A 26,995-nucleotide genomic window follows, 5' to 3' on the forward strand; every position below is an offset into this window, starting at 1 on the left:
ACTGACCGTCCCCTCTGTCTCACACTTTAACAGGTCGGCGTGGGCTCTGTAACCACTAATATTCTGACTACCTCTCCCCGCCGGCAATTTCATTAGAATATTACCAAGACCCCCTGAAAATGACTCAAAATAACTTACAGAAGTATAAATGAAAGACTGAAACTGAAGACATTCTGCATCCCTCAAAACACTAGAATCTATTTGCCAGGATCTATGCGATATTTCAATCAACCTGCACCACATTTCACACTAAGCTTTTGACTGTCCTAGCTAACACTACAATTATTGGGGGAGGAGCCCTCTGCTAATTACTCACCTATGTAATAAGTGGTAAATCCTACAGGTAAACAGAGCATCTTCATTAATGAGAACGCCTGGCACAGAGAGCCATTTAGTTCCTTTTGCTAGATTTCTGGCTAGTTGATTATTTGAGCTGGTCCACATAAAGTTATACTCTTTGAGCCTTTCAAAATTTATCCTGTTAAATTTATTACAATTCTTGATATTTTTATTCTCATGTTCATGCTCTAAAGCCTAACTTCTATAATGGGAACAGTTACTGACAAAAATGAAATTTTAATACTGTGCTAAAATGTTTACATGACAATCTCAAAATGACCCCAAAGCATGGTACATATGTCAGTTGCAAATACACTAAAAACCACAAGCATTTAGAGAAATGAATAAGGCCTTTTCATAACTGGCTCTAAATTATCTACTCACTTATTAGTTGAAAAGACATCTCAGACTTTTAGTCTTCAATCCTACGAGATGATTTGACAGATGATCTGTCTCATATCAGATTTAAATTAGTATAATTTAAGATAAAAAAAAAATTGGCTGGGGAGCCTGGGTGGCTTAGTTGGTTAAGCTCCAACTTTAGCTCAGGTCACGGATCTCAGAGTTTGTGACTGTGAGCCCTGCATTGGGCTCTATCCTGACAGCTCGGAGCCTGGAGCCTCCTTCAGATTCTGTGTCTCCCTCTCTCTCTGCCCCTCCCCTGCTCACACGTGTGCATGCCCTTTTTCCCCTCTCAAAAATAAACATTAAAAAAATAATAAAGATAAAAAACCGGAATTTAGGAGCATTTTATTCAGTATTTAATTTCTTCCTCTTTCAGAGTACAGCAGATTATATGTAAATCTTAGCTTCTACAATCCTAAGGTAAGCTCCAAAGGTGCAGGATTTTGTTTCCTAGTATTTAGCTTCTAGAAGAAACCTGCCATATAACGAGTGTTTAACAAATTCTCTAACAGTCCACAATGAGAATCAAAGAGAATATAGACTTAATTTATACGATTTTTGCCATTTCAATTTGAATTCCCAGTAATCTGACCATCTCTTAATCATCAGATAGGAACAAATAAAGATGTTAAGTGAATTATGACAACAATTTTACCATTTTATACAGCCCTAGTTAAAGTAGCCAAGGTGGGGGAATTGAGAAAAGGGATTTAAGACATAATCAATCACTTTAATGAGCTTTAATGAAAATGACTCGGAGAATTCATCCTCAATAGTTATAGATTTTATATTAATATTGTTCAAAATCAGCAAAAAAATTGAAAGATGTTGATAATTAAAAGGGGGCTTTTTAAGTCTTCTTGCAAAATTTCCAAAACTGGGTAATTACATGCCAAACCTAAACTGAGACGTGCAGTTAATTTTCTTTCCCTAAATACAAAGCCTTGGTGTGCATATGTGGAAACTCTAACAACACAGTAACTCTGTGAGCCTCCGAGGGCAGAATCAACTGCCCATACCGCCCCTGGGCCCCGGATATCACAAGGTCATACTAATCTTCCTCTGACAAACGCATCCTTACTAAGTCACCTACCTGTGTAAGTATGGCGGTGGTTCCGTCTGTGGCTTCGACTGTGAGGTTATAGTTTGATTTCTGTTCTGCATCAAGAGGTTTGGCAACAACGATCGTTCCGGTGCCCTTGTCAACATCAAAGTGACTGTCATAGTTGCCACCTAGGTTAAATTAGGACATACAGAAAAGTAACAACAGGTAGGTCATAGGATGAAATTCTGTCATTTATTTTGGGGCTTTCTACTTGTGAATGACAGGGGGAAAAAAAACCAAAACACTTCTGATATTGATCAAGGTGATTCCAAGGAGCTTTCATTTTGAAAGACAAGAAAAGATGGGCCAACTAGAAAGACAATGCTTACTAATGCAAAGTTGAGCTCTAATTTCAAGGGAAGCTAGTAACTGAGAGGAAAGCAACTCTGAAAACAGAAAAACGTTGCTAATATTGCCAATGAATTACTTTCGATTTGCTCCTTCAGGGGTTCTGAATAGGTCTTTAATTTATATACCTCAGTAGCTATATAAAGCATCACTTACTAACCAAAATCGGCTATTTAAACGTTTAACTACACACACAAAAATTATGACACTTGAACGAACTGCCCTAATAAATTAACTATTCAAAACAAATGTTAACTCTGGAAAAAATAATGGCAGTTAATGTCAATTAGTCCTGGCTCTTACATACTTGAAAAGAAACTTTCCCCATTGTTGCCAAACACAAAGCTTAAGGAAGCAAAAGTTTCTGTGCTACGAGCATTATCCAAATGCATTCCCAATTATATCCTAGATAAAACTCTTTTCAAATCCACTGCACTTGAGATACTTTCATCAATGAAGCGAAATGGAATGAAAATAAAGACTTAACGTCATGATGATGTTCTATTACAAAACGCACCAGAAAGCAAAACGAAACACACAGAAAAGCCACAATCTTCAGCTAAACCTGAAACTAAGGATGATGTGGAGATGTATCAGAAGTCAGCATGTCTGCAGCTGGGATGGGTGACCATGCGCACACCATGGAAACAGAGGGCAATGAGAGAGTCACTGGACACGAAACAAAGCTTTAAAAGCTGACGCTTTGATCTTAGATCTCATAATCTGAGGCAAATTATGTGATCTCAGCAGATACCTTCTGCTGTACAGTTCAGGTCACAAGTCACCTGCAAGACGTGAAACGCTTCTCTAGCAAGTGTGTCGCCTGGCACGGCCAAACAGAAGCAAGCGAGCGTGGGAGGCAAGCACAGAACAAGGAGCAGCAGTCAATCAAACCAGTTCCAAGCGCAGTCAGTGTTACACGGGGAAGTTACACACGGCACAGCCGCAGCCTGCTCGTCTGCAAGCGTGACAGGAGTTAACAGACAGCACACACACTATTTTGACCGCAGTTAGTTACAAAAATAATCCTTTTCTTTAAAACTAAAGTAACGGCTGGGGGGTCCGGGTGGCTGGGGCGGCGAAGTGTCCGGCTCTTGGGTTTTCAGCTCAGTCATGACCTCACGGCTCGGGAGCTGGAGCCCCACGTCGGGCTTTGCGCGTAACGGTGTGGAGCCTGCGTGGGATTCTCTCGCTCCCCCTCTGCCCTCCCCCTGCTGCTGGCTCTCTCTCTCAGAATCAATAAATAAACTTAAAAAAAAAAATAAAGGGGCGTCTGGGTGGCTCAGTCGGTTAAGCGGCCGACTTCGGCTCAGATCATGATCTCGCGGTCCGTGAGTTCAAGCCCCACGTCGGGCTCTGTGCTGACAGCTCAGAGCCTGGAGCCTGTTTCAGATTCTGTGTCTCCCTCTCTCTGACCCTCCCCTGTTCATGCTTCGTCTCTGTCTCAAAAATAAATAAACGTTAAAAAAAAAAAATTAAAATAAATAAATAAATAAATAAAAAATAACGGTTTCATAGGTGTTGATGACATCAACAATTTCATACAATGACCCAAACTGGGAAAAGAGCTTAACAGTCTAGTGTGGAAAATTAAAGAGGTAAAAAGCCTGTACCCCCCTCGCCCTGTGGCCCTGGCAGCCTAGTCCCATCGGCTTCAACCCACTGAAGTAGCATTTGGGGTACGGAGGGTGGCTAAAGGACAGACAGAAGAGGGGAAAAAGGAATATAAAGATCCAACTGGAGAGGAGTTGCAATACGTACTTCTGCTTTTAAGTATCTTTGTGATTAAGGTAATGTGAAGAAACAGCACTTAAAAACCTAAGATGTCAAAGTTTAATGTGATTTTCTTTTTTTAAGTATGTCAGAATAAGGTAACACGTTCTAGGTCTAAACTAAATGGCCGGGAAAAAGGAAAACTGACCTAGGCATGTCATTTTTATTACAGGGTTATTTCATCTAGTGAACCCTGCTTCCCACATTCCCAAAGTGTGGTAAAGTCAAACTTAAAAAGGCCACAGTTGGCACTATCATTGTTAAGTCATACAAATAAAATTTGTAAGCTTATTCCCTATAAAATACTGCCTGACCTGAGACAGTCAAGCAGGCAGTTATTTTAAGCATTCAAACCATATTCGCTAAAAATAGCCATGTGCCATGTTATGTATCAAGAAGGAAAATCAAGAAGCTGTGCTTTTGAACCAAAAACATTCAGATTTCTAACTCTTTGATGCACTTCTGAAAACCTTATTTTTAGGTTCATGATACACAGCACCTCTTTTAAACAAGGTGAGTACGTGCGGATATTGTAACACATTTGCAATCAAAATACTGCAATTTAAGACAAATTCCCCACTTCTGGCTCTTGCTCCCAATTTTAAGTCCTGAGATGGACACAAAAATCAGAAAAAGAGACAGGTTCTCAAAGACAGAAATAAATCAAAGACACATTCTCCTCAGTGTAACCCACACACGGACAATGAAAACTCTGAGCCATGCTTACCAATGATATCAAACCAAAGAGGCGTGCCAGGAGGCTCCACAGATATCACTCCAATCATGTGAGCAACCGGGTCACTTTCCATAACAGTAAAGGTAAAAAACGGTTCTTCAAATGAAATCGGCTCCAGGGATGGTTTGGGTTTGGAAATCCATTCAATGTGGAGTCGCGTGGTTGACGACTTTTGGGGGCGACCATTATCAACTGCCTTAATCTATAAAATGTAAGCAGAGGGGATAAAAGGAGCAAATCAGAAGTTACATCCATAAGTGAAGCACAGATCAGTTTGGTCTTAAACTAAGTTAATTTCAAACAGTATCTGTATTTGTGTATTCCCCATGTTTAAGGTTTGATTAAAAAGAGCAACCTCTCAGGGCGCCTGGGTGGCTCAGTCAGTGTTCGGCATCCGACTTCAGCTCAGGTCAGGATCTCGTGGTCTGGGAGTTCGCGCCCCACGTCGGGCTCTGCACTGACACCTCAGAGCCCGGAGCTTGCTTCGGGTTCTGGGTCTCCCCCTCTCTCTGCCCCTCCCGTGCTCACACGGTCTCTCTCTCTCAAAATTAAACAAACATTTAAAAAAAAAAAAAAAAGAGCAACCTCTTCATGCCACACTCAATGTGAGTAATAACTGGAGTGACAGCTGAAGAGGACAACCTAAGCCACATTTCCCAAAGTCAGGTCACAAACACTGAGGCTACTTATTGAAGAAAGAAAAAGTTCCAAGAGAAGTGATGTGAGACCAGATTAACAGTCAAAGTATGTGAGAAATTCAAAGACCAGATCTTAACTCACTGAAAGGATATCATATTCTCCAGCTCCAGAGAACTTCTTGGACGAAACCACTCCGGTTTTTGGCTCAATGAAAAATTTGCCATGCTCGTTTCCATCTTCAATGCTGTAAGAGATCTCTGCATTGGGACCTTCGTCTTTGTCTGTAGCGATAACACGATAGATGGGCTCGCGCTTGGAGTTTCTTTCTCGTTCTGGTCTTTCCCGCTCTGGGAGTCTGATTTTGTAGAACTTTTGTAGGAACTGGGGTTTGTTGTCATTTTCGTCAAGGATTTTTACAATTACTCTAGCAATGGTTGACTTGGGGGGGCTACCATTGTCTGTCACGGTAACCTGTGTGTGAAAGGGAACAGGTCGACAGAGGTTTTTAAAAATAGAACTACACGAAAAGCGACTACCTTCCTCCTAATTGAGGATAACCTGTATTTTGCATAAGCCTGTATTTTGCATCTCACCCAGCACTAGGACGCACACCATCTCCTCTCTGACAACAGGAGGCAAGGCGACGTGTCCCGTTCAGACAGGGACCCGGGCAGCAGGCGGGGGCTAAGGAGGAGGCACAGCAGGAGCCCCGCCTCTCCCCTCACCACGCTGCCTGTCCCAGGGCTGCCAAAGCTGTAATGCGCATGTCGCCAAAATGGCAAACTACCAGCAACATCTTTTTGAATCATGGAAGAGCTACAAGGAGATTTTGCTTTTCAATAAGGAGTCCTCTTAGGAATAACATCCACTCTCTACCCTTAAAAATCACATCTCCACATACCGCATTAAAAATCATCAGTTTAGGGGCACCTGGGTGGCGCAGTTGGTTAAGCATCCGACTTCAGCCAGGTCACGATCTCACGGTCCGTGAGTTCAAGCCCCGCGTCAGGCTCTGGGCTGATGGCTCAGAGCCTGGAGCCTGTTTCTGATTCTGTGTCTCCCTCTCTCTCTGCCCCTCCCCCGTTCATGCTCTGTCTCTCTCTGTCCCAAAAATAAATAAACGTTGAAAAAAAATAAATAAATAAATAAAATCATCAGTTTAAAATATGTGCAAAGTCACGTGCCTCTTCATACTAGCCGTCGCCCTTTTGTTCTGTTGGACCCTGTTCCTGCACAGGAGTCCTCCACATTCAGCAGGGTGGACATAAAAACTGTCATTCCAAACCCACTTATTCCATAATATTTTCAGTAAAAAGAACATAAATAACAACCTGAGGTCTTGAGGACTGGTGAATGCTTCCATATGCGCAATTTCATCCCAAAATCAGATGTCCACTATTATTTTGTACGTTCAAAGCAATAACCCTAGGAATAGCTCCCTCACCGCATCCTCCAAAATTAATCACTGAAATGCATTTTTAAAAATATTAAAGTATACTGCAGGTTTTTGTGGGACTCATTTTGTTTTTAAAGCTTGGTGAGTATAAATCTGTTGTTTATAAAAATGTGACTATATCCTAATAGTACTCATCAAGAGTATTTAAGTCAAGTAGCTGTTTCTCCTTAAGTACATGATTGGGACACCTGGGTGGCTCAGGCGGTTAAGCATTTGCCCCCGGGTTTCGGCTCAGGTCACGATCTCATGGGTTTGTGAGTTCGAGCCTCGAGTCTGCACTGTCAGTGCAGAGCCTACTTGGGATTCCCTCTCTCCCTCTCTCTGCCCCTGCCCACCCCCCATCAAAATACACAAGCTTAAAAAGAAAACAAAAATGAAAAAATCAAGTGCATGATTTACCTGCTCACACTCTCAAAATAAAAACAAAATTTACAATTACTATTTAATTTTAACCTCCCAAAACATTTCCTTTGGATCAGTTTTCAGATGATCTTTAGGAAAAAGAAAGAAAATTAAAGAGAACTAGAAGCAAGCACTATGTTTTGCAGTATCATCACCAACATGGTTTTACGTTTCGGTTCAATAACCAGCAGCCAGTAACACAGCTTTTAACATGGAACTGAAAAACTCTTCAAGACAGGCCAATCGACACCGGCGTTGGCCCTCAAACACCCCACCAAGGACTACAGAAAACATACGAGGTATGTAAACAAACCATTACAGTCTTATTTCCCACCAACGTCTTACTATCATCTTCAGAGTCCTAAGTCCTAACCTTACACTTGCTCCCATCCAGCCTTTGACAGGTGCCACCAACAGGTGGCTCTGGAGTAGGGCGCACAGCCAGGAGGTGTCCCGTGCAGCTCTGACCAGGGCACGGGCCCAGCACGATCCCCATGCCGGGGACCTGCCACTCCGGACAGATTGCCACCGGTTCCTTTTCTTCAGGAACCACATTCTCCCTTCTGTCAATCACTGTAGTGACTAGACGAAAATTCTAAGCTCTGCTCTATCAGAAGGAAAGAGAATTCAAGGGACCTGTACCATCGACGGCTGGATGGAACACATGAAGAAATTACTAACTGTAATGCTGGCTGTGAAGCACCTTTTCTACACAGGATATTCATGTGCACACGTTACACAGCTATAAAAACTACGTATTTTCCTGACAATTAGAAAATCAGACCAAGGGGGCACCTGGGGGGCTCAGTCGGATGAGTGTCCGACTGTGGCTCAGGTCATCTCTCAGTCTGTGAGTTTGAATCCACATCGGGCTCTGTGGTGACAGTGCAGAGCCTGCTGTGGATCCTCTGCGCCTCCCTGCTCATGCTCGCTCGCTCACTCTCTCTCTGTCTCTCTCAGGAAGGAACAAAAGGAAGGAAGGAAGGAAACTGGACAAGGGATGAAATGAAATTAAGCAGGCAGCATTATGAACAGCAATAATATAAAAAGAGAGATAGCTAAATATTAATCAAAATAATAATAACAAATCACAGCTCAGAACTTTCCCCAGGACCCACACTGGCAGAAGGGAAGATTCATGCAGAGGACTCGACAAACACTTGGGTCTTTTCCAGCTATAGCTCCAATGATCAACACTGGCTATTAACGTGTGACACAGAAATGCCAGCAGAGGTTACATGTCTGCTCTGCGTCCCTCCCCAAGTGCCATCTCTTCTCAGCCCCCTCCTGGCCTAGAGGCCGTGGCTCCGGGCCGTCGCATCCGGCCCGCCGTCCACAGGACACTACGTGCCCCCCTCCACAGACTCCTATCCCTGTGCCTACAGGGTGCCGACCCTCTACCAGCAAACTAGTGAAGGACAAGCTGTGTTTCTTCTTTCAGGGACTAGAAGGCATTTTAAGTGAGCTGTGAGCATGAGAAGCCTAGCAGAAGAGACCCTGTCAGTCTTCAATCTTTTAGTTTAGAAATGTTTACAAAGCACAAACTTTTAGTAAAAAGCACAAACTTTCAGGGCACCTGGGTGGCTCGGTCAGTTTAGCGTCCAGCTCTCGGTTTCAGCTCAGGTCATGGTCCCAGGGTTGTGGGATTGAGCCCCACGTCGGGGTCCACGCTGACAATGCAGAGCCTGCTTGGGATTCTCTCTCTCTTCCCCCCTCTCTCTGCCCCTCTCCTGCGCTCTCTCACGCACTCTCAAAATAAATAAACTAAATTTTTTTAAAAAACAAAACACAAACTTTCTACAATTCAGTTTAAAATGCATAAACAAGGCAATTACTTAGGGATAATGATAACAAAAACTGGAAACTAGCTACAGTTGAATTAGACCTAGTATCATAAAAAATCCTGAAAACAATACTGAGGAAAAAGATGTAGAAGGCCTATAGAAATACATCTCATGTAAATGAAAAGGAAATTTCAATAATATCGCTTTCATTTGATTTCTCTGTGTGTGTTGTGCATGTGTAAAGCACAATAATTTGAGCGGTCCTGTATTCTGGGGATAGAAAGGGATTTAAGGGGACATGAACCACACTCACAAAGGTTTGGTTTCCCCTTTATTTTCCTTTCTAATAATGACCAGGAGGCAATATAATGAAATAGTAACAATTATGAAGACTAGTTAATGCGACCACGAATGTTCTTTCCCATGATATTTATAATTATAGTATTTTTAAAATAACTAAAAGAAATGCTTACTTCTAATATATGTTCATCCTGCTGCTCTCGGTCCAGTTTCCTTGACGTTGTTGTGATAAGACCTATGAAGTGGTAACAGTTCATTAATCGTTACAAATAAACTCAAAATATTTACAAAATATCGTCACTGAAACCTCACTGAGCACAAAAGTCTGAGCAAATCTCTGATCCTGAAGGGAAAAAAAATGATTAATCCAGGTTCAATCATTTTATTTACAACCAACACACTTCACAGGGTCTCATTTTAATGGCTCTTAAACACAGTAGATAAATGACGGATGAAGAAGTGGCAAAACTCCAGTTACCTTCTTGATGTGGCCAGTGGTTTGAATATACATTGTTGTCAGAAGACATTTTTTAAAAAGTTGAGATGAAGTTATCCAGGATTTCAAACTCCTCTAACTTCTGCAGAGACAATTAAGTATGAAGTGACAGAAAACATCTTCTGTAACTGTATTAGAAGGACCAGTGGAATGGCTACCGCCATGACTTATTACCTCCCAATCACTGACCCTCGTAAGTGGAGACTCGTTATAAAAGTAATGTGACTTTCCAGGAAATACTGCTCAGATGTCAACTAATTTCCAATGGAAGAAAAAAATAAATGATCCTCAAAGAAACCCCATATTCTTTATCTCCTTGATTTTTCTATCAAACTAGAAAATCTATAGTTTCAATCTGTCTCTAGAACTTTAATAACAGTCGATGTGAGTGTCCACATAGGTGGGATCCTGGAAGACCGTGAAAACTGATTAAATCCTTTCTGTACTTCACAAAATACACACAAAATTCCCCCAACCACTAACACAGCCTCCGCAGCCTGCGCTGACCATGGTCAGAGGTGTATACAGTGGATCTGACGTCAGATCAGCAGCTCAGGTAAAACCTTCTGAGGCAAGATGACTGGCAGGAACCACCTTTCTCCGGCCCAGCTTTTTGTGGTTTTTTCCACAGGAAAATACTTCAAATAATGTATATTTAAGAACAGACTTTATCACTGTAATTGATTTTCCCCTATTATCCTAAGTAATTTCACACAACTACCAATTAAAGGCTATTCAAAAAGATTCTCTAAATTTGTAAATGAAAGGTTCGTGTTTTTATTTAATTTGATGAAGATTTTTTTCTTCCCTAAAATAGTTTACTGAGGATCTCAATCAACATGATCTTCCCCACAATTCAGTGAAGCAACGCACTCTTGCTGATAAGAACAACAAAAGACTATATCGTAAACTAGAATCTGGGGGGTTTCCCAAACCACACTTATAGATTGAAACAGGTTCAAGGAAAATGCACGGCAATGCTTATGCACGGCAATGCTTAACGGCGTAAAAATGTTGCTTATTGTGGCAGATGTTTGATTTTCATTAGTCAAAAACCTTTTAAAGTTAATCCCTCTTGTTTCCTATCAAATGTTTACCACTTTCTGATGGTGGTTTTAAGTAGTTCAAGAATGACAGGAAATCACTGTGATTCGTCCCATCGAACTGTCCTAAGGTGCCCATCGAAAAGCTGTCATCAATGGTAACATCACAGGGGCAACAGCTTGGCACGTTCTCAGCAAAACAGGATCCTGCTTGTGTAGAGCATAATCACTTGTTGCAAGAATGCCTGTTGGCAAATAAGTTTCTACAGCCAATAACCAAATGCCCATTAACAATACAATCCCCCACTTCACGGCTTGCTTTCGGCACACTTAACAAAGGGTGTGTGCCCACATCCACGCGACAAATTCAACAGAGACAAAAAGCAAACCCAGGTTTATCATTTGCACTCTCCATATGCTTCAAATTAATTCTCCTCTGTTAACTCAAACGGAACATTAACTCCGTCTGAATGCAATGAATTCTAATGTTCTGTTCCCTTCTTACACACTCTTTCAGCCTAGTTACTGCTATCCACTCCCCCACCTCTCGGCTCAGACGTCACTTCTGAGGCCTGACCCAACAGGTGTGCCTGGGGTCCCGCGGCCGGGCTCCACACTCACATCTGCCGTAGCGCAGCACGGCCCCACAGGACTACGGTCACTCACTCCAATCTCCTCTTGCTGCCTGCAAAGCCTAGGAGGACAGTCTGCCTTTCTCGCCCATCTTGGTTATACTGCTACACCTCTATTACCCTAAAAGAAAATACTTAAACGTGTGAACCAAAAAGGGGCAGCATTAAAACTGCGTATTTGAGCGAGACAGACACATAAACTACCCTAAACTTGGAAATAACGATACGCATTTACGGCTCACATAGGCGCCAACAGAAAGTGACGCAGCATCTATTTACAGGCAGGACGTGCCAGGCGGTCCAGGGGAAGGTGGCGTCCAGGAGGCACGTAGAGGCCCAGATCCCTCGTGCGGGGAGCCGGTTACACCCCAAGTACACCTGGGTTACAGGTGTACCCAAGGACGTCTGGGTTCCACCCCAAGTACAAAAGGCTGTGAGGAATAAAGGGAACGGTGGGCCAGTTTTACGAAAGTAGGGTCGAGCCACGTTTAGAAAGCCACGAAGAAGCCGAGGGAGCAGCAGGCTGAAGAGAAGCACCACGTGTCGCAGGAACCAGGGACAGAGAGTTTTAGGGAGGAAGTCCGTCCCCCGAGTATGTCAGAGCGGCTCAGCAGAGGAGCTAAAAGGAGAGCCGGAGAGGCAGGAAGGAGACCAGCACGTGTGTTTCTTTTATGAAGAGGAGACTTTAGCAGGCAGCACAGAGCCATGCAGAGAGTGAGCTCTGAACACGAGGGAAGATGAAGCCCGAGACCAGAGCTGACCAGTACAGGAGCCACAAGCATCGTGAGGCAACAAATTCAAATCGCACCTACAATAGCTCGTGAACACGGAACACACTTCAGACTGACAAGACGGCCTTTTTTTCTGGATTCACAACACTCCTACCAGAAGAAATCCCATCAGAAGCGCCACGGTGCTTTCTTTTGCCCAACGCCAAAGGGCGAGGCTGTGCCTGTGCATCTGGGGGCGTTGCGGGGGCATGAGGTGCCCTGCCCCTTAGAGAAGAGAGAAATTAACGCTTCTTGTGGAATTTGCACACCAAATGAACCCCGGTGAGAGGACACATTTCCCAACCAGGAAGGAAAATCCCAGGAAAACCAGATGTCCTTGGAGCCACCCCAGGGAGCCACATTCCAGCCACGCTCACTTGGCACTCACTTCCGCTGCAATTCTGCACATCTCGATGCTGCTAATCCTTCCGCCTGGCCTACCTGACAAGCACCTATTTCGAAAGACGAATCCGAAGTGTACCTTTTCTATATGCCCAGTACGTGTTATTAACCCTGTAGGCGTGGAATATCCTAATAAGGATATCCATTTCTTTCATTTTAAACATCTGTGTTCATCTGTTATGTTTATTACTAAATCCCGGGAGGATCTATACTAGTAGAAACAGCACGATTCTTCAGAACTAGAGAGAAACCTTCAACATGATCGAACTCGCCTGAGTCAAATAGAAGTTAAACGGTCCCAAGACCACCAGTAAGTCATCACAGCCAGGACTACAAGTGTAGTTTTCCTGAGGCCCCGTTGAGAGCGTTTGGGGATTCTTCTCTTCCCCATCGCATCACACTGCATCATTTACTATACTTTAGGATTTCAAGTCTCCATCAAGTCTGAACTACGACTTACATAAAACTTAAGGGAACACACACGCAATCAGCAATAGTTAATCATTATTCATTTAGTAGGTCGAAAAAAGGGAGAAAAGGAAAGAGTGGGCAGAAGCAGAACAATGTATATGCAAGTGCTGCCTTTTCTCACTCTTGCGTTCCATCTTTTTTGTGGAGCACTATTAAACTAAAAATAGAAATGCAAAGACAAAGTTTCTTTATTTGGCCTACAAAAACATCTCACTGTGCAGACCAATACTATTATAAATGTAAGTGAACGGAGACAGCAAACACCCTATATTCTCACCAAGTCGCAGTGGCCACTTTACTCCGTAAACATATGTGAAACTAAGAAGCCAAACTTTCCTGTTTGACGATCAGTATTAAAAAAAACCATGCAGGTTTCCAAGGCCACTTTAGCATTTACGGAAGAGAATCCATTTAAGGATACAAGAAAATTAGATTAACTAAAATGTTTCGATACAGAATTTTACTCTGACATTTCTTTCGATACCAAAAACCATCTCTAAACTTCTCAAAGTTGAAGAGGTCAAATGGACATCACGAAGTAGGGTAGCACATAAAGATGAACGTCAAAGAATCACCAGGTGAGGAGAAGGTGAAATGGTCCGCGAAGGCGGAGCTATACGTAGGTATTCATTCAACCGTCCTGAGAGTGCGCTAAGAACGCAGAGATGACAAAGAGGCTTGTTTTCAAGAAACAAGGGTGAAAGCAAAGACCGCCTTCAACAAACTATACAAAAGTTAGACTAGAGTGGAGGGTACACAGAGGATGCAGGGAGAAAGCAAGGGCTCTTGCTGAGGGTTCTGTATTCCAAGAAAGCTTTAACTTGGCTGGACCATGAGACACACGTAGTCTAGCCATCTCTATTGTTCCAGGAGACAACCAGCCCACCACTCAATGTGCAAGCGAGGCCAGCCAGGACCAACCAGCCTCGGAGAGAACCAGCCGAGTGACCACCGCTGCATGAAACGTCAGCCAGGCCTGGACAAGACCAGAAGCGCCCAGCAGAATCCTATAAGAAATTATGGTGGTGGCTGTCTCAAGCCACTAAATTCTGGGACGGTTTGCTCCACGGCAAGGGCAAAATAATGCATCAGATGACCTCACCTCTAATTGTTATCTGACTTACTACATGCCAAGGTGGTGAGCTTTCAATAAACTTTCTCATTTAGTCCAGATGTATGCAAGTGGCGGTATCTATATCATGACACGTTACCCTTGTTACAGGCTCGGAGAAATTAAATTGCTTTCTCAAGGTCATTCAGCAAGATGGTGATTTGCAAGTTCGATACACCCAGATCACCAGAGTCTGAAGTCCACAATAAGAACGAGAGAACCCAGGGAGGCACTGAAAGATTAGGTTCTATAAAAAATGGGTTGAAACGTCAGTGCTGTGGATGTAACTAGATGGCAGCCAGAGATGAAGGAGGGGGAAAAAACAATTTCTTAGTAGGATTAAGATCCAACCACAACGAGAGAATACTTGTGATCGGTAGTAAGAGTTTTTAAAGAACCCAAACTGTAAAAAAATAAAAATAAAAAAAAAGTCTGGCCATGTGTTCACCTTGTTTGGCAAGGATTTACTTTGAACCATTTTCCAATTATTCTGCTTGACAATAAACAGAAAAAGGGGAAATATCAAGGAAGGGGAGAAAAGGTCTACCCACCTCGTTAACATTTCCCATTACTCTGATTATTTTCCTCTAACTTCTGCAGCTACTTTGGCTTTTGTATACTTTTGCTCATTTTACAATAATGCATAAACTACAGCAACATATATTCTAGAAAAGCAGGTGTCCACCAGAATTTCCTGTGATGGGCGAGTTCTTCAATGTGCACTGTCCAATATAGTAGCCCACTGCATATGTGGCCACTAAGCATTGGCAAAGTGGCGAGTGTGACTGCAGAACTGAATTTTTTAAAGCTAATTTCAATGATTTAAATTTAAATAAGTCATCTCTGCTCTTTTAGGGCGCCTCCAATTTTCAAATCATCCACATCAAAACCAAAACCTGTGATGCCTTCAATATTCAAAATCTTTTTCCGTGGTTAGAATTTGAAACAGTAATTCAGTGGCAAACAAATAATTGCTATCAAAATTCAGATTCTGTAAACATCTGTCTTAATTCAAAAGAGTGAAAAAAGGACACCTTTCCAAGATCCTGATTCTGACCTGCTGATGCTGTTCCATGGTCCCTTCCTGACACCCCCTTTCACTGGTCTCCTTTCTCACTGAGCTCTGCAGGCGATGAAGAAACCTGGTTGGTTGCTTTGAGTTCACAGTTTCACCCAAACACCTAAACATCAAGAGTCTCTGTGTTTGGGGTTAGGGGAGCCTGGGTGGCTGTCAGTTGTGGGTCCAACTTCAGCTCACGTCATCATCTCACAGTTCATGGGTTCGAGCCCCGCGTCAGGCTCTGTGCGGACCGCTTGGAGCCTGGAGCCTGATTCGGATTCTGTCTCCCTCTCCCTGCCCCTTCCCCACTCATACTCTGTGTCCCTCTCTCTCTCAAAAATAAACGTTAAAAAAAATTTCGTTAAAGATTCTCTATTTAAAGGCTTTTGGGGAAAAAAAAACTCATTATACGAACTTGTATTTTTTGCTTCTCATGATCTCTAAGAATACTAATCCATGAAATGTATGTTCATAAGCAGTGATGATGTTGTCATAAGGTTTACTAACTCAAAGTCACTTGTTCAGTCTGTATCACGTTATTCAACTTGCTTTTTCATTATGTCTTCCCCAAATGTGTCGCTTTGAAACATACATATAAAAAACCTAGGAAAAGGCCTATGTCCTCAAAAGCATACAATTCACTTAAGGAAACAGCCCGTATACCTAAAAGGTACAACTAAGTATTATACTACGGTCTCATAGCTCACTTTTTAGGCAGCACTAATTGTGTGCTTCCCAGGACCCAGCTCTGGGCTAAGCATTTTATATAGGTCATTCTCAATGAATAATCACAGCAACCCCTTAAGGGAGCTACTAACAGAGAGTATCTGAAGATATTTGAGGCTTTTGAGAGGGAAAGTCACATGGCTAGTAAATGGCAAAGTGGAGATTTGACCCTAAGTCCATCTGATCCCAGAGCCCAAACTCTTGGCTCACACAAATAATTTTAAGTGTGTAGCTCAGAATTCCTTATTTAATTTGTATAATGATCACACCACAAAATTATTCAGTGAGCACAAACGAGTTTCTCACATTACTCCAGGATTACCTCTAGCCATCCAGTCTGGCTCTCTTTGTGGATGTCCTCACGGTTCTGTATCCCTTTCACGGTGCTTTATCAACCACAGCACTATTTTGAGCAGCCCTTGACTGTAGCCATGCAATTTAGGAGTATTATTTTCAACGGTTTTCCCCACTGATTTTGCTGAAATACTTTAATACGTTCTGTTCTTCAAAAAGTTTAAGAACTTTAATTGTGGCATATTTGGTGGTATAGCAAGTATTTAGTTTAAGTCTTAGGGTCCATCAGTGAGGATGGTGATTTCTTTAGGAGCTGTTACCACTGGGATCCGGAATTTGATTTCTACCTTTCTACTTTCAACCCTTACCAGGGATTGCCCCGACGACATTCACTGGGTTTTAAACATCAGCAACATTAAGGACAATTACTAAAGAACTGTAACACCCCAGTGAGTAGACGGTAAAACTAAACACGCTCAAGCAATTTTTAGACAAGTATTACAAAAACTAAAAAAGTAATATATTTATATATGGTATGTTTTATGTGTATACACCTTCATAAAAGGTTAGACCCCAAACTACCTGTGGTTGCCCCTTAGGAAATGGTATAGGAGGGGCCAAAGGGAGAGGAGAAGAGAAGAAAAGGCACTTTCACATTTTACTTTATACAGTTCTTTATTACGGCAATCTTTTATTTGTAACAAGTACATTATTTAAAGTATTTTCTGTGTATTAAGTATATTATTTAAACTATCAAAACAGTTTAAAGGTCAATATGAAAAGACAGAAATGTTTATTGGTTGAAAACTAATTTTAGGCTAGGAAGTCTCAAATAAGTGATTTTTTTTTTTTTAAATCTGGAATATCCGGCCATGCATATAATATTAAAACTTCCTGGGGGCTCCTGGGTGGCTCAGTCAGTTAAGCATACGACACCTGTTCTTGGCTCAGATCATAATCTCACAGTTCTGAGTTCGAGCCCCATGTTGGGCTCTGAGCTGACAGCACACAGCCTGTTTGAAATTCTGTCTCTCACTCTCTCTGCACACCCCCCAGCCACCAACTGGCTGTCCCTCTCTTCCAAAATAAGTAAACTCACAAAAAGAAAAACTTCTTAGAAATACGACAGTAGTATATCTTTTACAAGTTTTTCTAATAAAACTTAATGAAGTGTATCATACATTCTAGAATGTACTCTTACCATAAAAACTAAGTTTGCTAGAGCCAAAGGGTGTTTTACAATCTAGCCCAAATCCCACACTTTAAAAACAAGAAAGTGAAGCTCAGGAATGTTGAATTAATTCCTGAAAGTCAGAAGCAGCAGCAGAATTGGAACTAAAATTGAGTTCTTCCCAAAGAAAGTGTTTCCAAGTCTCTCCGCTGCTCTTGGGGCTCTTCAGCCAGAGGTCTGCGGGGAACTCTGAGGAAGGACTGGGTCAAACCCACCTCCTTCCTGCCCCATAGGAGAACCACCAAATCTGAATCTCCACTTACTCAGAGCACAATCTCATAGTTTGTGAGATTGAGCCCCGAGTCGGGTTCTATGCTGGTGGCATGGAGCCTGCTTGAGATTCTCTCTCTCTCTTCCTCTCTCTCTGCCCCACCCCTGCTCGTGCTCTCTCTCAAAATAAATAAACCTTAAAAAGAAAAAAAAATATCCACCCGTGAGGACCCAGCTCAAATAATGTCACAGAGGTTTCCAGACAATCCATCCCATGCTAACCGTCTTGGGACAAGAGCTTACAGAAGTTGACAAGAACCCGTGCCCTCTTATTCTAATAGTTTCCTAAACACAGGATCGTTTTTAGTAATTATAATGATCACTAATGGCCATACTCTGGAAGAAAGTGTATTATCTATTTATCAGAAATACATTTCATTATAGACATAGAGAAATATAATGGAGGACTATGGATTTATCAAAGAAAAAACATCTTTAAGAACCATAATGGGTGGGAATGCAAGCTGGTGCAGCCACTCTGGAAAACACTATGGAGGTTCCTCAAAAAACTGAAAATAGAACTACCCTATGACCTAGCAATTGCACTACTAGGCATTTAGCCACGGGATACAGGTGTGCAGTTTCAAAGGGACACATGCACCCCCATGTTAATAGCAGCACTATCAACAATAGCCAAGTATGGAAAGAGCCCAAATGTCCATCGATGGATGAATGGATAAAGAAGATGTATATAATACATACACAGACAAAATGGAGTATTACTCGGCAATCAAAAACAATGAAATCTTGCCATGTGCAACTACGTGGATAGAACTAGAGGGTATTATGCTAAGCGAAATTAGTCAGAGAAAGACAAATATCATATGACTTCACTCATATAAGGACTTTAAGAGACAAAACAGATGAACATAAGGGAAGGGAACCAAAAATAATATAAAAACAGGGAGGGGGACAAAACAGAAGAGACTCATAAGTATGGAGAACAAACTGAGGGTTACAGGAGGGGTTGTGGGAGAGGGGATGGGCTAAATGGGTAAGGAGCACTAAGGAATCTACTTCTGAAATCACTGTTGCACTATATGCTAACTAATTTGGATGTAAATTTAAAAAAATAAAACTTAAAAAGAAAAAAAATGCAACAACAACAAAAAATTTTTTTCACGGTTTGACATTTGAAAAATGAAAATAATCAGAGATGGCCTACTACCCAATTTAAAAATAAAAGGTTTAAAAAAAAAAAAAGAACCATAATGGGGGGCGCCTAGGTGGTTCAGTCGGTTAAGTGTCCAACTTTGGCTCAGGTCACAATCTTGCGGCTGGTGGGTTCGAGCCCGTGTTGGGCTCTGTGCTGACGGCTCAGAGCCTGGAGCCTGCTTCGGATTCTGTTTCTCTCTCTCTGCCCCTCCCCAGCTGTCTCTCAAAAATAAATATTAAAAAAAAATTAAAAACAAACAAAAACAAGAACCATAATGAACACTACAGAACTTACTTTGCAGAAATGGTCTGGTGAGCCTACATGAAGATTCCAACTGCTCTTAAGTTACTTACTAAAGCCAAAAACATCTCAGAACCTTCCTCACAAATCTTCAGCTACAGGCCCCAATCATTAAATCCTGTTAGAACCTAAGTTAAATGAAATGTAGTTTTTCCAACATAAAAAGAAACAACAATCTAAATGGCTAAATCAACTTCCGTTTAGCAGCATATTTTCCTTTTTTCTAGAAATTACCTTTTGTAGCACAAACGAATGCTGGTCCCTCCCCCAAAGGTACATCCACCCTGAAACCTGTGTGGCTGTGACCTTATTTGAAAACTAGTCTCTCAAGACATAATTAAGTATCTCAGGGTAAGATCCAAATTTATGAAGGATCCAAAATTCGCCGCGTCCTTTGAAGAGACAGAGATGTGGAACGTACAGACGTGGGCCACAGGGCCACGTGGAGGAGGAGATACAGGTCAGAGTGCTGCTGCTACAAGCCGAGAAAGTGCCAGGAGCCCAGGAGCCTGAAGAGGCAAGGAAGGATTTTCCCTGAGAAATTTCAGAGGGGGTGTGGCCCTGCCAACACTTTCACTTCTGACTTCAGGCCTCCAGAACTGCAGAGTATACATTTCTGTTGTTTTAAGCCACCCTGTTTGTGATAACTACAATAGCCTGAGAAAATTAATAACCTTTTCATTCGGATATCAAACAAAAACACTGAAAAAATACGAAGGAGTGAGGGGCGAAGGGGAGAGAGGGTGGAGGGGGAGGAGGAGGGAAAATTAGGTAACAATGGCGAACAATTTCATAATCCAAAAAGAACCACTCATACTGGCTCTCTGTATTTTATTATTGTCTTCATTTGAAATATGACTTTATAGGTATCATTCTATCAAGAGATAATTAAAAGGCAGGTCTTACACCCAAAGACGCTTTGGAGTGGGAAAGTGCCAAATGCTCCAAATAATTCAAATTAATTGTATGCTTTCCCTCAAAAGGCAGGGGAAGCAGGCTCTCAGCTCTGGGGGGACCTCCTACACTAGCCTGGCTGAGAATCACACACAAGCTAAGTCAGCTCCTTTTTTTTAATTTATAAAACATGCAACAAATTGTACATCAGTTATATCTTTATAATTTTTCATACTTGTCCCTCCTACATAGTAAAATAGTGAAATAAAAAGTGCCTAAGCATTTTTCAGTAACCCTATTAACAATAATGACAAAAACTAGCTTAATGCCTATAAAATACAAAAATCACAATTAGAAAGTTGTTTCAACTAAAAACCAAGATAGAAAACACTCTCTTATTCTGAATAAACCAAAACAACTTCTTACTGCTCTTTCTTTTCCCTCTTTTTCACCCCCCTGCTGATCTTTTAAGAGTTCACTGAACAAGCACCATGGGCCTCAGGGTACCATGAGAATAATGAGAGAAAACATCTTCAAAAACCATTTACCCGGTAAAATATCTTTTGTCAGAAAAAATTTACCTGTGTTTGCTCTACATTCGCCACAAGGATCCTCTCCACTTTAGCCATAATGACCTCTCATTCATCTTGCATACATTGTATGCTAAGAAAAAAACAGTAAAATGCCTACTGCCAGGAAAAATTAACATAAACTAAAGAAAAGAAATAGGAGAGGTCGTAAGTTAAACAAAAGCATTTTAGCAACTTTATGGGGTATGGATTTTAAATTTCGGGCTCCTGAAAAATTCTGTTGTTTTTTAATTTCCATGGTGCGCTACTGAAATATAACCTGCTTTAAGTTAGTTACTACCAAAGAACTACAAGGACTAATCAAACGTATGGACCACAGAAGCAGCAATACAATTAGTACCTTTTTATTTTAATTATTTATTTATTTCGAGAGAGAGCACGTGCACAAGCAGGAGAGGGGCAAAAAGAGGGAGAGAGAAAACCCAAAGCAGGTTCCACGCTGCCAGCACAGAGCCCAACATGGGGCTCAAACCCCTGAACCATGAGATCACAACCTGAGCCGAAATCAAGAGTAGGACACTTAACCAACTGAGCCACACAGCAACCCCCCCCCCATAAATTAGTATTTCTTTTTTTAAATTTTTTTTTTTTTTACTGTTTTGTTCATTTTTGAGAAAGAGGGAGACAGAGTGCGAGTGGGGGAAGGGCAGAGAGAGAGGGAGACACAGAATCCAAAGCAGGCTCCACACTGTCAGCACAGAGCCCAACGCAGGACTCAAACCCCGGAATGGTGACATCAGGACCTGAGCTGAATCGGGTACTTAACCAACTGAGCCACCCAGGTGCCCCTAAAATTAGTACTTGTTAAATGAAGTATTAAAGCAAGGAAGGCACAGTGAGACAAGGAAGCAGGAGACAGTAATTATAGAATTCCAGGCAGCACACGGTTGTCACTCAGAGTTTTCCATGGGATACTCTACCCTACCGATCTGTTCCTGACAAGCTTTAATCAAATGAAAACGTTCTCATTATAGGCTGATAACTGCAATTTACAAAGATCCCAGCTGAGGGGCGCCTGGGTGGCTCGGTAAGTCAAGCGTTCGACTTCAGCTCAGGTCAGGATCTCGCAGTTCTTAAGTTCGAGCCCTCGTCGGGCTCTGTGCTGGCAGCTTGGAGCCCAGAGCCCGCTTCAGATTCTGGGCCTCCCTCTCTCTGCCCCTCCCCCATTCGCACTCTGTCTCTCAAAAATAAACAAACATTTAAAAAATTAAAAAAAAAAAAAACAACACAAAGATCCCATCTGAAGTCCTGAGGACCACACAGCAGGCTGACAGAGGGCACCTCAGGTAGAAGGGAGAGACAACTTGACAGGAAACAGCATTTCTCTGTTCAAACTTTTAAGAACCTCTTCTAACAGGTGAAATGAAAATCCTATGAATTCCACTGTTTTAAAAATCTATCGCTCAACTGTAAAATGAGTATTGGGCAGCGACCACATGCTGGGCACCACGTTTGCTTCTAGGAGGGATACAGTAAACGAATATGGGTAGGCCCTGACCCTCAGAGCCCTACACCAAGGCTGGACGCACCCGCACGGAAAAGGCAGAGCAGACTTGGAAAGACAGGCAGGGAGGCTGGGCAGTGCTGCCCCAGCCCATTCTAAAAATACAGACTGCCTTACAGGCCAAGAGCGAACCTTCGATTTTTCCTACAGTTATCATTCAACACCCATCCCCTTGGAGCTGCAGACCATGAGCTCAGAGATACTGTGCCCTATTGCGCGGTCTTTATTTAGGTGGTGTTGTAAGATTGCGTTTAACGACAGCCTGTCTCGAGCTCTCCGGGCAGCTGCGGCCATCTGAGTGGCTACTGCTCGTCACTGCAGTCCTGGTGCCGGCAGGATTAGGCTTCGAGCCAAAAATGGAATTCTATTCATAGACTGTCAGGGCTGGAAAGGCCCTCGGAACTCACTTAGTTCCCATACTGTTCAGAGTCCCCTCCCTAGAAAACCCTTTCAAAATGAAATACTTTTCAGAGTCCCCTAGAAAAACCCTTTTAAAATGAATCAAATGACCAATCTAAAGTCACACAGGTAGTGGCTGGGTAGGAATTTATACCCTCAAGTCTCCCAGACTTCCCTTCTGGCTTTAATTCTATTTTACTAGCTGTTTCTTGTTGAAACCTCATGGTATTAAAGCCTAAGATAAACAGGAGATCAAAAGCCAAATGCAATTTATTGGGAATTGCCTTCAACATTCCTTTCAACGTCAGACAGAGCATAGGTAGAGAGGGAAAGAAAACTTAACCCATTTTATAAGGTTCACATCACGTTGACAAAAAAAAGCACGTAAATGGAAAATATCGGTCCTTAAAATAATTTTAACAAATGATACTCAGCAACATATATACATAAACAAAACAGAATGCCCCTGAATAAAACTGATCCTAAGGGTTCAATATTAACAGATTTTAGGAGGCAAAGCATATCCACTTCAATATGCTCAAAAAAGTCAAGGAATAAAGCTTTTCCTTTTTTCAGACTTTAAGGATAACACATTTCACTAGAAAATAAAAAATAAGCAGAGGAACAGGTAAGAAAAATCTACAGATTCTTCTTTAAAATACGTGCACATCTTTGAAAGAAGTCCACAAATAGGTAAACTTTTTCCCCCTTCAATGAATTCCTGCCATTGTGAAGTGACCGGCCCTTTACTTCCTTCCTTTGTGGCTATCGAATGTTACCGGAAACGCTTGGAAGTTGTTTGCAGCTGTAGCCACTTCCTATTGCACTTTGTTCGGCCTCCGTTCCAGCCACAATAAAACACCATTTACTTTGAGAAAAAAAAAAAAAAAAGTAGTCGCAATGTGATGGTGGACTACATGGGCGAGTTCCCAGCAACCCAGCATACCTGCAAACTCAAAAATCACAGAATTTTAAATCTTCGCCATGCTTTAGGGATCACTCCATATAAATTACACACACGCGTGCACACACACACAACACACACGTGCGTATATATGTGTATAACTTACCTATGTATAAATACCACCAAATCCATCTGCAGTCAAATAACATGCCTCATACCGAACTTAAACTAATTCTACATTAAATAGTCTATCCTCCATGTAAACAAATGGATGAAAAACAGGCCCCTGTATAAAGTGGTCCTCTACAAAGTGTAAGCTGTAATTTGTTACTTTAGGGGTGAATATCTTAATTCAGAATGAAAGAATGGAGAAAAAAAAACAAAACGCAAGAACTGGTCAAAGATGTGATAAGTATACATACAGCTGACTCTGAGAGCTGGAACTCCAAGCTCTGAAATATTTTTAACAGGATACAGCAGGACAAAGGAAAAGTGTGAAATCTCAAAACTTGGAAATATTTTATTTTCTAATGACAATGTTTTTTTCCTCAAAGCAGAAGAGATCTAACAGTTTATCATCAACTTGCTAAATTTTATCTGAGATTTTGACCTTGATAACTAATATTGAACTATGATTCTTTTAAAAAATAATTTTAATATCCTGGAGAAACAAAACACAGATTCTCTTTTGTAAGGATTCACTGCTTGCAGCAATGGGAAAAATTTTCTATTTTTACTTGAAGAATATCAAATAATCTACCCCCTGAGAAATAAACCAACAATTTAACTAGTCCAACTAGTTAACTAGTAACTACATCAACCTATCAAGGGCCAGAAAACTACCTGTTTTTGTATGGCAGGCAAGCTAAGAATGGCTTTTACATTCTTAAAGGACTAGACACAACAATCAAAGAATAATGTATTGTGACAAAGGAAAAGCACATGAAACTCAAATTTCAATCCACAAATAAAGTTTTATGGGAACACAGCCATGCTCATTCATGTCCATATTGTCTATGGCTGCTTTCAGTCTACAGTGACAGAGCTGAATGGCTGTGACAGAGACTGTGACCCGCAAAGCCTAAAATATTTACTACCTCGCCCTTTACAGAAAAAGCTTAATGGTGTTTGCAGTCCATGGTTAATAAAAGTAAGTTTAAACATCTAGTGTTATTTAGAAGGTTCCTGCTCTTCGGCCAGAAGATATAAAATCTTTTTTAATGTTTATTTACTTTAGAGAGAGAGAGACAGACAGAGAGAGAGAGAGCGCGCATGCTCAAGCAGGGGAGGGGCAGAGAGAGAGGGAGACACAGAACCCGAAGCAGGCTCCAGGCTCTGCACTGTCAGTGCAGAGCCCGATGTGGGGCTTGAACCCATGAACTGAGAAATCACGACATGAGCTGGAGTCGGTCACTTAACCGACTGAGCCAGGTGCCCTGGCCTTAAGTTATTAGAGAAGATTAGCCTGAAGAGCAACTATTATGTCACACAGGAATTCCTCAATACAAAAAAAAAAAAAAAAAAAAAAAAAAAAGGAGAGAGAAGGCACAGAAAAACTGGCTCCCAAACCATGTTTACATCCCAGACCCAAGGGCACACCAAGTGAACATGGGGCTGTGCTTCCAGAAGCAGCAGTCACGGAATTTATGTCTTTCTGGCACCTACCCCCAGGTGACCTTCACCTCTCAGAAGTCATGTAATTATTACAAAATGGGGAAAAGACAGATGGGGAAGACAGCAGACTCTTGGTTTGCAGTCTGTAGCCGTGTCACAGGGTTTCCTATAAAGATTATGTGAGGTCGCCTGTAATATATGAAGCACAATGCACATAATACATGATAAGCTGTGCTTGTCACCGGCCCTGTGACTCCTAACAGAAGTTTTGTTCCAGCCTGATCTAAAAGTGAGGTCAAGGGATGGCGGCAGGGTGGAAAAGTGGTACAGGAAAGATCAGAGAACAACACAGAAGGGTAGCCAAAGAAGGAAAGCCACAGTGTGCTGGTTTCTCTTTGGCGGTCTTTTTCAAGCTCAACTCTCAAAGGTAACAGGCATGAGAGAGCCTGATGGAAATCAGCCCAAAGAGACAGAACCAGCAGGATTTACAAGATTCAAACTGTGCAGTGTGCTCCAGATCCAATAATGAGAAGAAATCAGCCACCGAAAGAGGTGAAATTTTAACTCTATAGAATTGATAAAGGAAAAGCTAAGGAAACAGCTGAAAGCCGCCAAATCATTTTTAAACCATTTAAAATTCCAAGTGGATGGAAACAGATCCAACAGCTGTCAAAGAGCCTAAACCCTTTTAAGATGCACATAGAGATAGAAATCACATACACACATACACATTTTTTCAAAAAGGATGCCTCTATTTTCACGTAACATTTCTGATGCATTTATTTTTAGCCATAAAAAATTCCTTTTCAGTATGTTTGTTCCCAAACAGGAAGATGCGCATCCACAAATGCGAAGGTATAAAAAATAATACATTTACTACACAGCATAAAACCAGGGGTTCAGCAAGAAGGGTGGTGAAATTGACATGGACATGCGCATATACGCATATACTCCTGCAATAACGTGGCAGCCCACTGATACAGTTATTCTCCTAAAGCACGGTATCTAATACTGTTACAAGAAAAACTCGAGATGACTATCACTATGTATACTGTGCTGGTACCCGCTGAAAAAGAGGGAAAAAAAGAGTAACATGTCTTCTTGCTTGTTTAGGAAAAGAAACTATAAACACTAGTTGCCTCAAAGTGTTTCAAAATGTAGATTTTCTTATTATTCAAGTACAGTGAGACCAACATGTCAGAGGAGAGCACTTTCACTATTAACAATTCCTACGAGGAAGGGAGGCACCATACCACAGACGCAGTGCCCAGGGCCACACTGGGTTGGCCAGGAGGAAAGAACAAGGAGAAAGCTGGGGTGGGGGTGGAGGGGTAGGGGACAAGAGATTTTGTTGTGGTTTCTACAGAATACACAAGGCAGAGCAGGAAGAGCAGGTTTAGACTGGAGAGTCTGAATTACTTCAGCGGGCTCTGGAGAGGGCTGAGCTGATTGTCTGGTACCTGAACCTGGGATGATTGGGGAAGGTGCATGGATTGTGGCTCCATAAAGGAAGGGATCCCAAGTACGGGTTCTGGATCGGCTAGTGTGCGTATGAGAAGTGGATCCTTGGGAATCTCTAAGAGCTGGCTAATCCTGACAGGTGCAGTATCTACCCAGGTCAGAGACTGGGCATCAAGAATACAGAAAATAAAACATAGTTAATATATTAAGGAAGAAAGCAGATCATCTACGGAACCGAAAAAGAAGAAAAAATTTTCACTGGGTATCTTTTTGTACCTTTGGCATTTTGGACTCTGAATGCACTACCTATTTGTAACAAGCAACATAATTTATGAAGTATGTTATCCACACACAGGCACGCACGCATGTACACACACACC

General features: G+C 41.9%; 1 protein-coding gene across 7 annotated transcripts in view; it reads right to left on the minus strand.

Annotated features, from left to right (window-relative positions):
• Nucleotides 1–26,995, minus strand: part of FAT1 (FAT atypical cadherin 1) — a 132,699-nt gene that overhangs the window by 41,951 nt on the left and 63,753 nt on the right. For 6 of the 7 annotated variants that reach the window (XR_008295854.1, XM_053216327.1, XM_053216325.1 and 3 more), the window contains 4 exons: nucleotides 9,461–9,522; nucleotides 5,487–5,816; nucleotides 4,698–4,908; nucleotides 1,838–1,977 (listed from right to left, as the gene is read on the minus strand). Coding sequence is in view for 6 of the 7 variants with exons in the window: in XM_053216327.1 (XP_053072302.1) it covers nucleotides 1,838–1,977; nucleotides 4,698–4,908; nucleotides 5,487–5,816; nucleotides 9,461–9,522 (743 nt within the window). In the remaining variant the exon portion in view is untranslated. Of the gene's footprint in view, nucleotides 1–1,837; nucleotides 1,978–4,697; nucleotides 4,909–5,486; nucleotides 5,817–9,460; nucleotides 9,523–21,086; nucleotides 23,583–26,995 lie in introns of those variants that run through there. The other variant, XM_053216329.1, reaches the window with a different exon arrangement.

Source organism: Acinonyx jubatus, chromosome B1, assembly GCF_027475565.1.
Source record: "Acinonyx jubatus isolate Ajub_Pintada_27869175 chromosome B1, VMU_Ajub_asm_v1.0, whole genome shotgun sequence".
NCBI classification, from domain to species: domain Eukaryota; kingdom Metazoa; phylum Chordata; class Mammalia; order Carnivora; family Felidae; genus Acinonyx; species Acinonyx jubatus.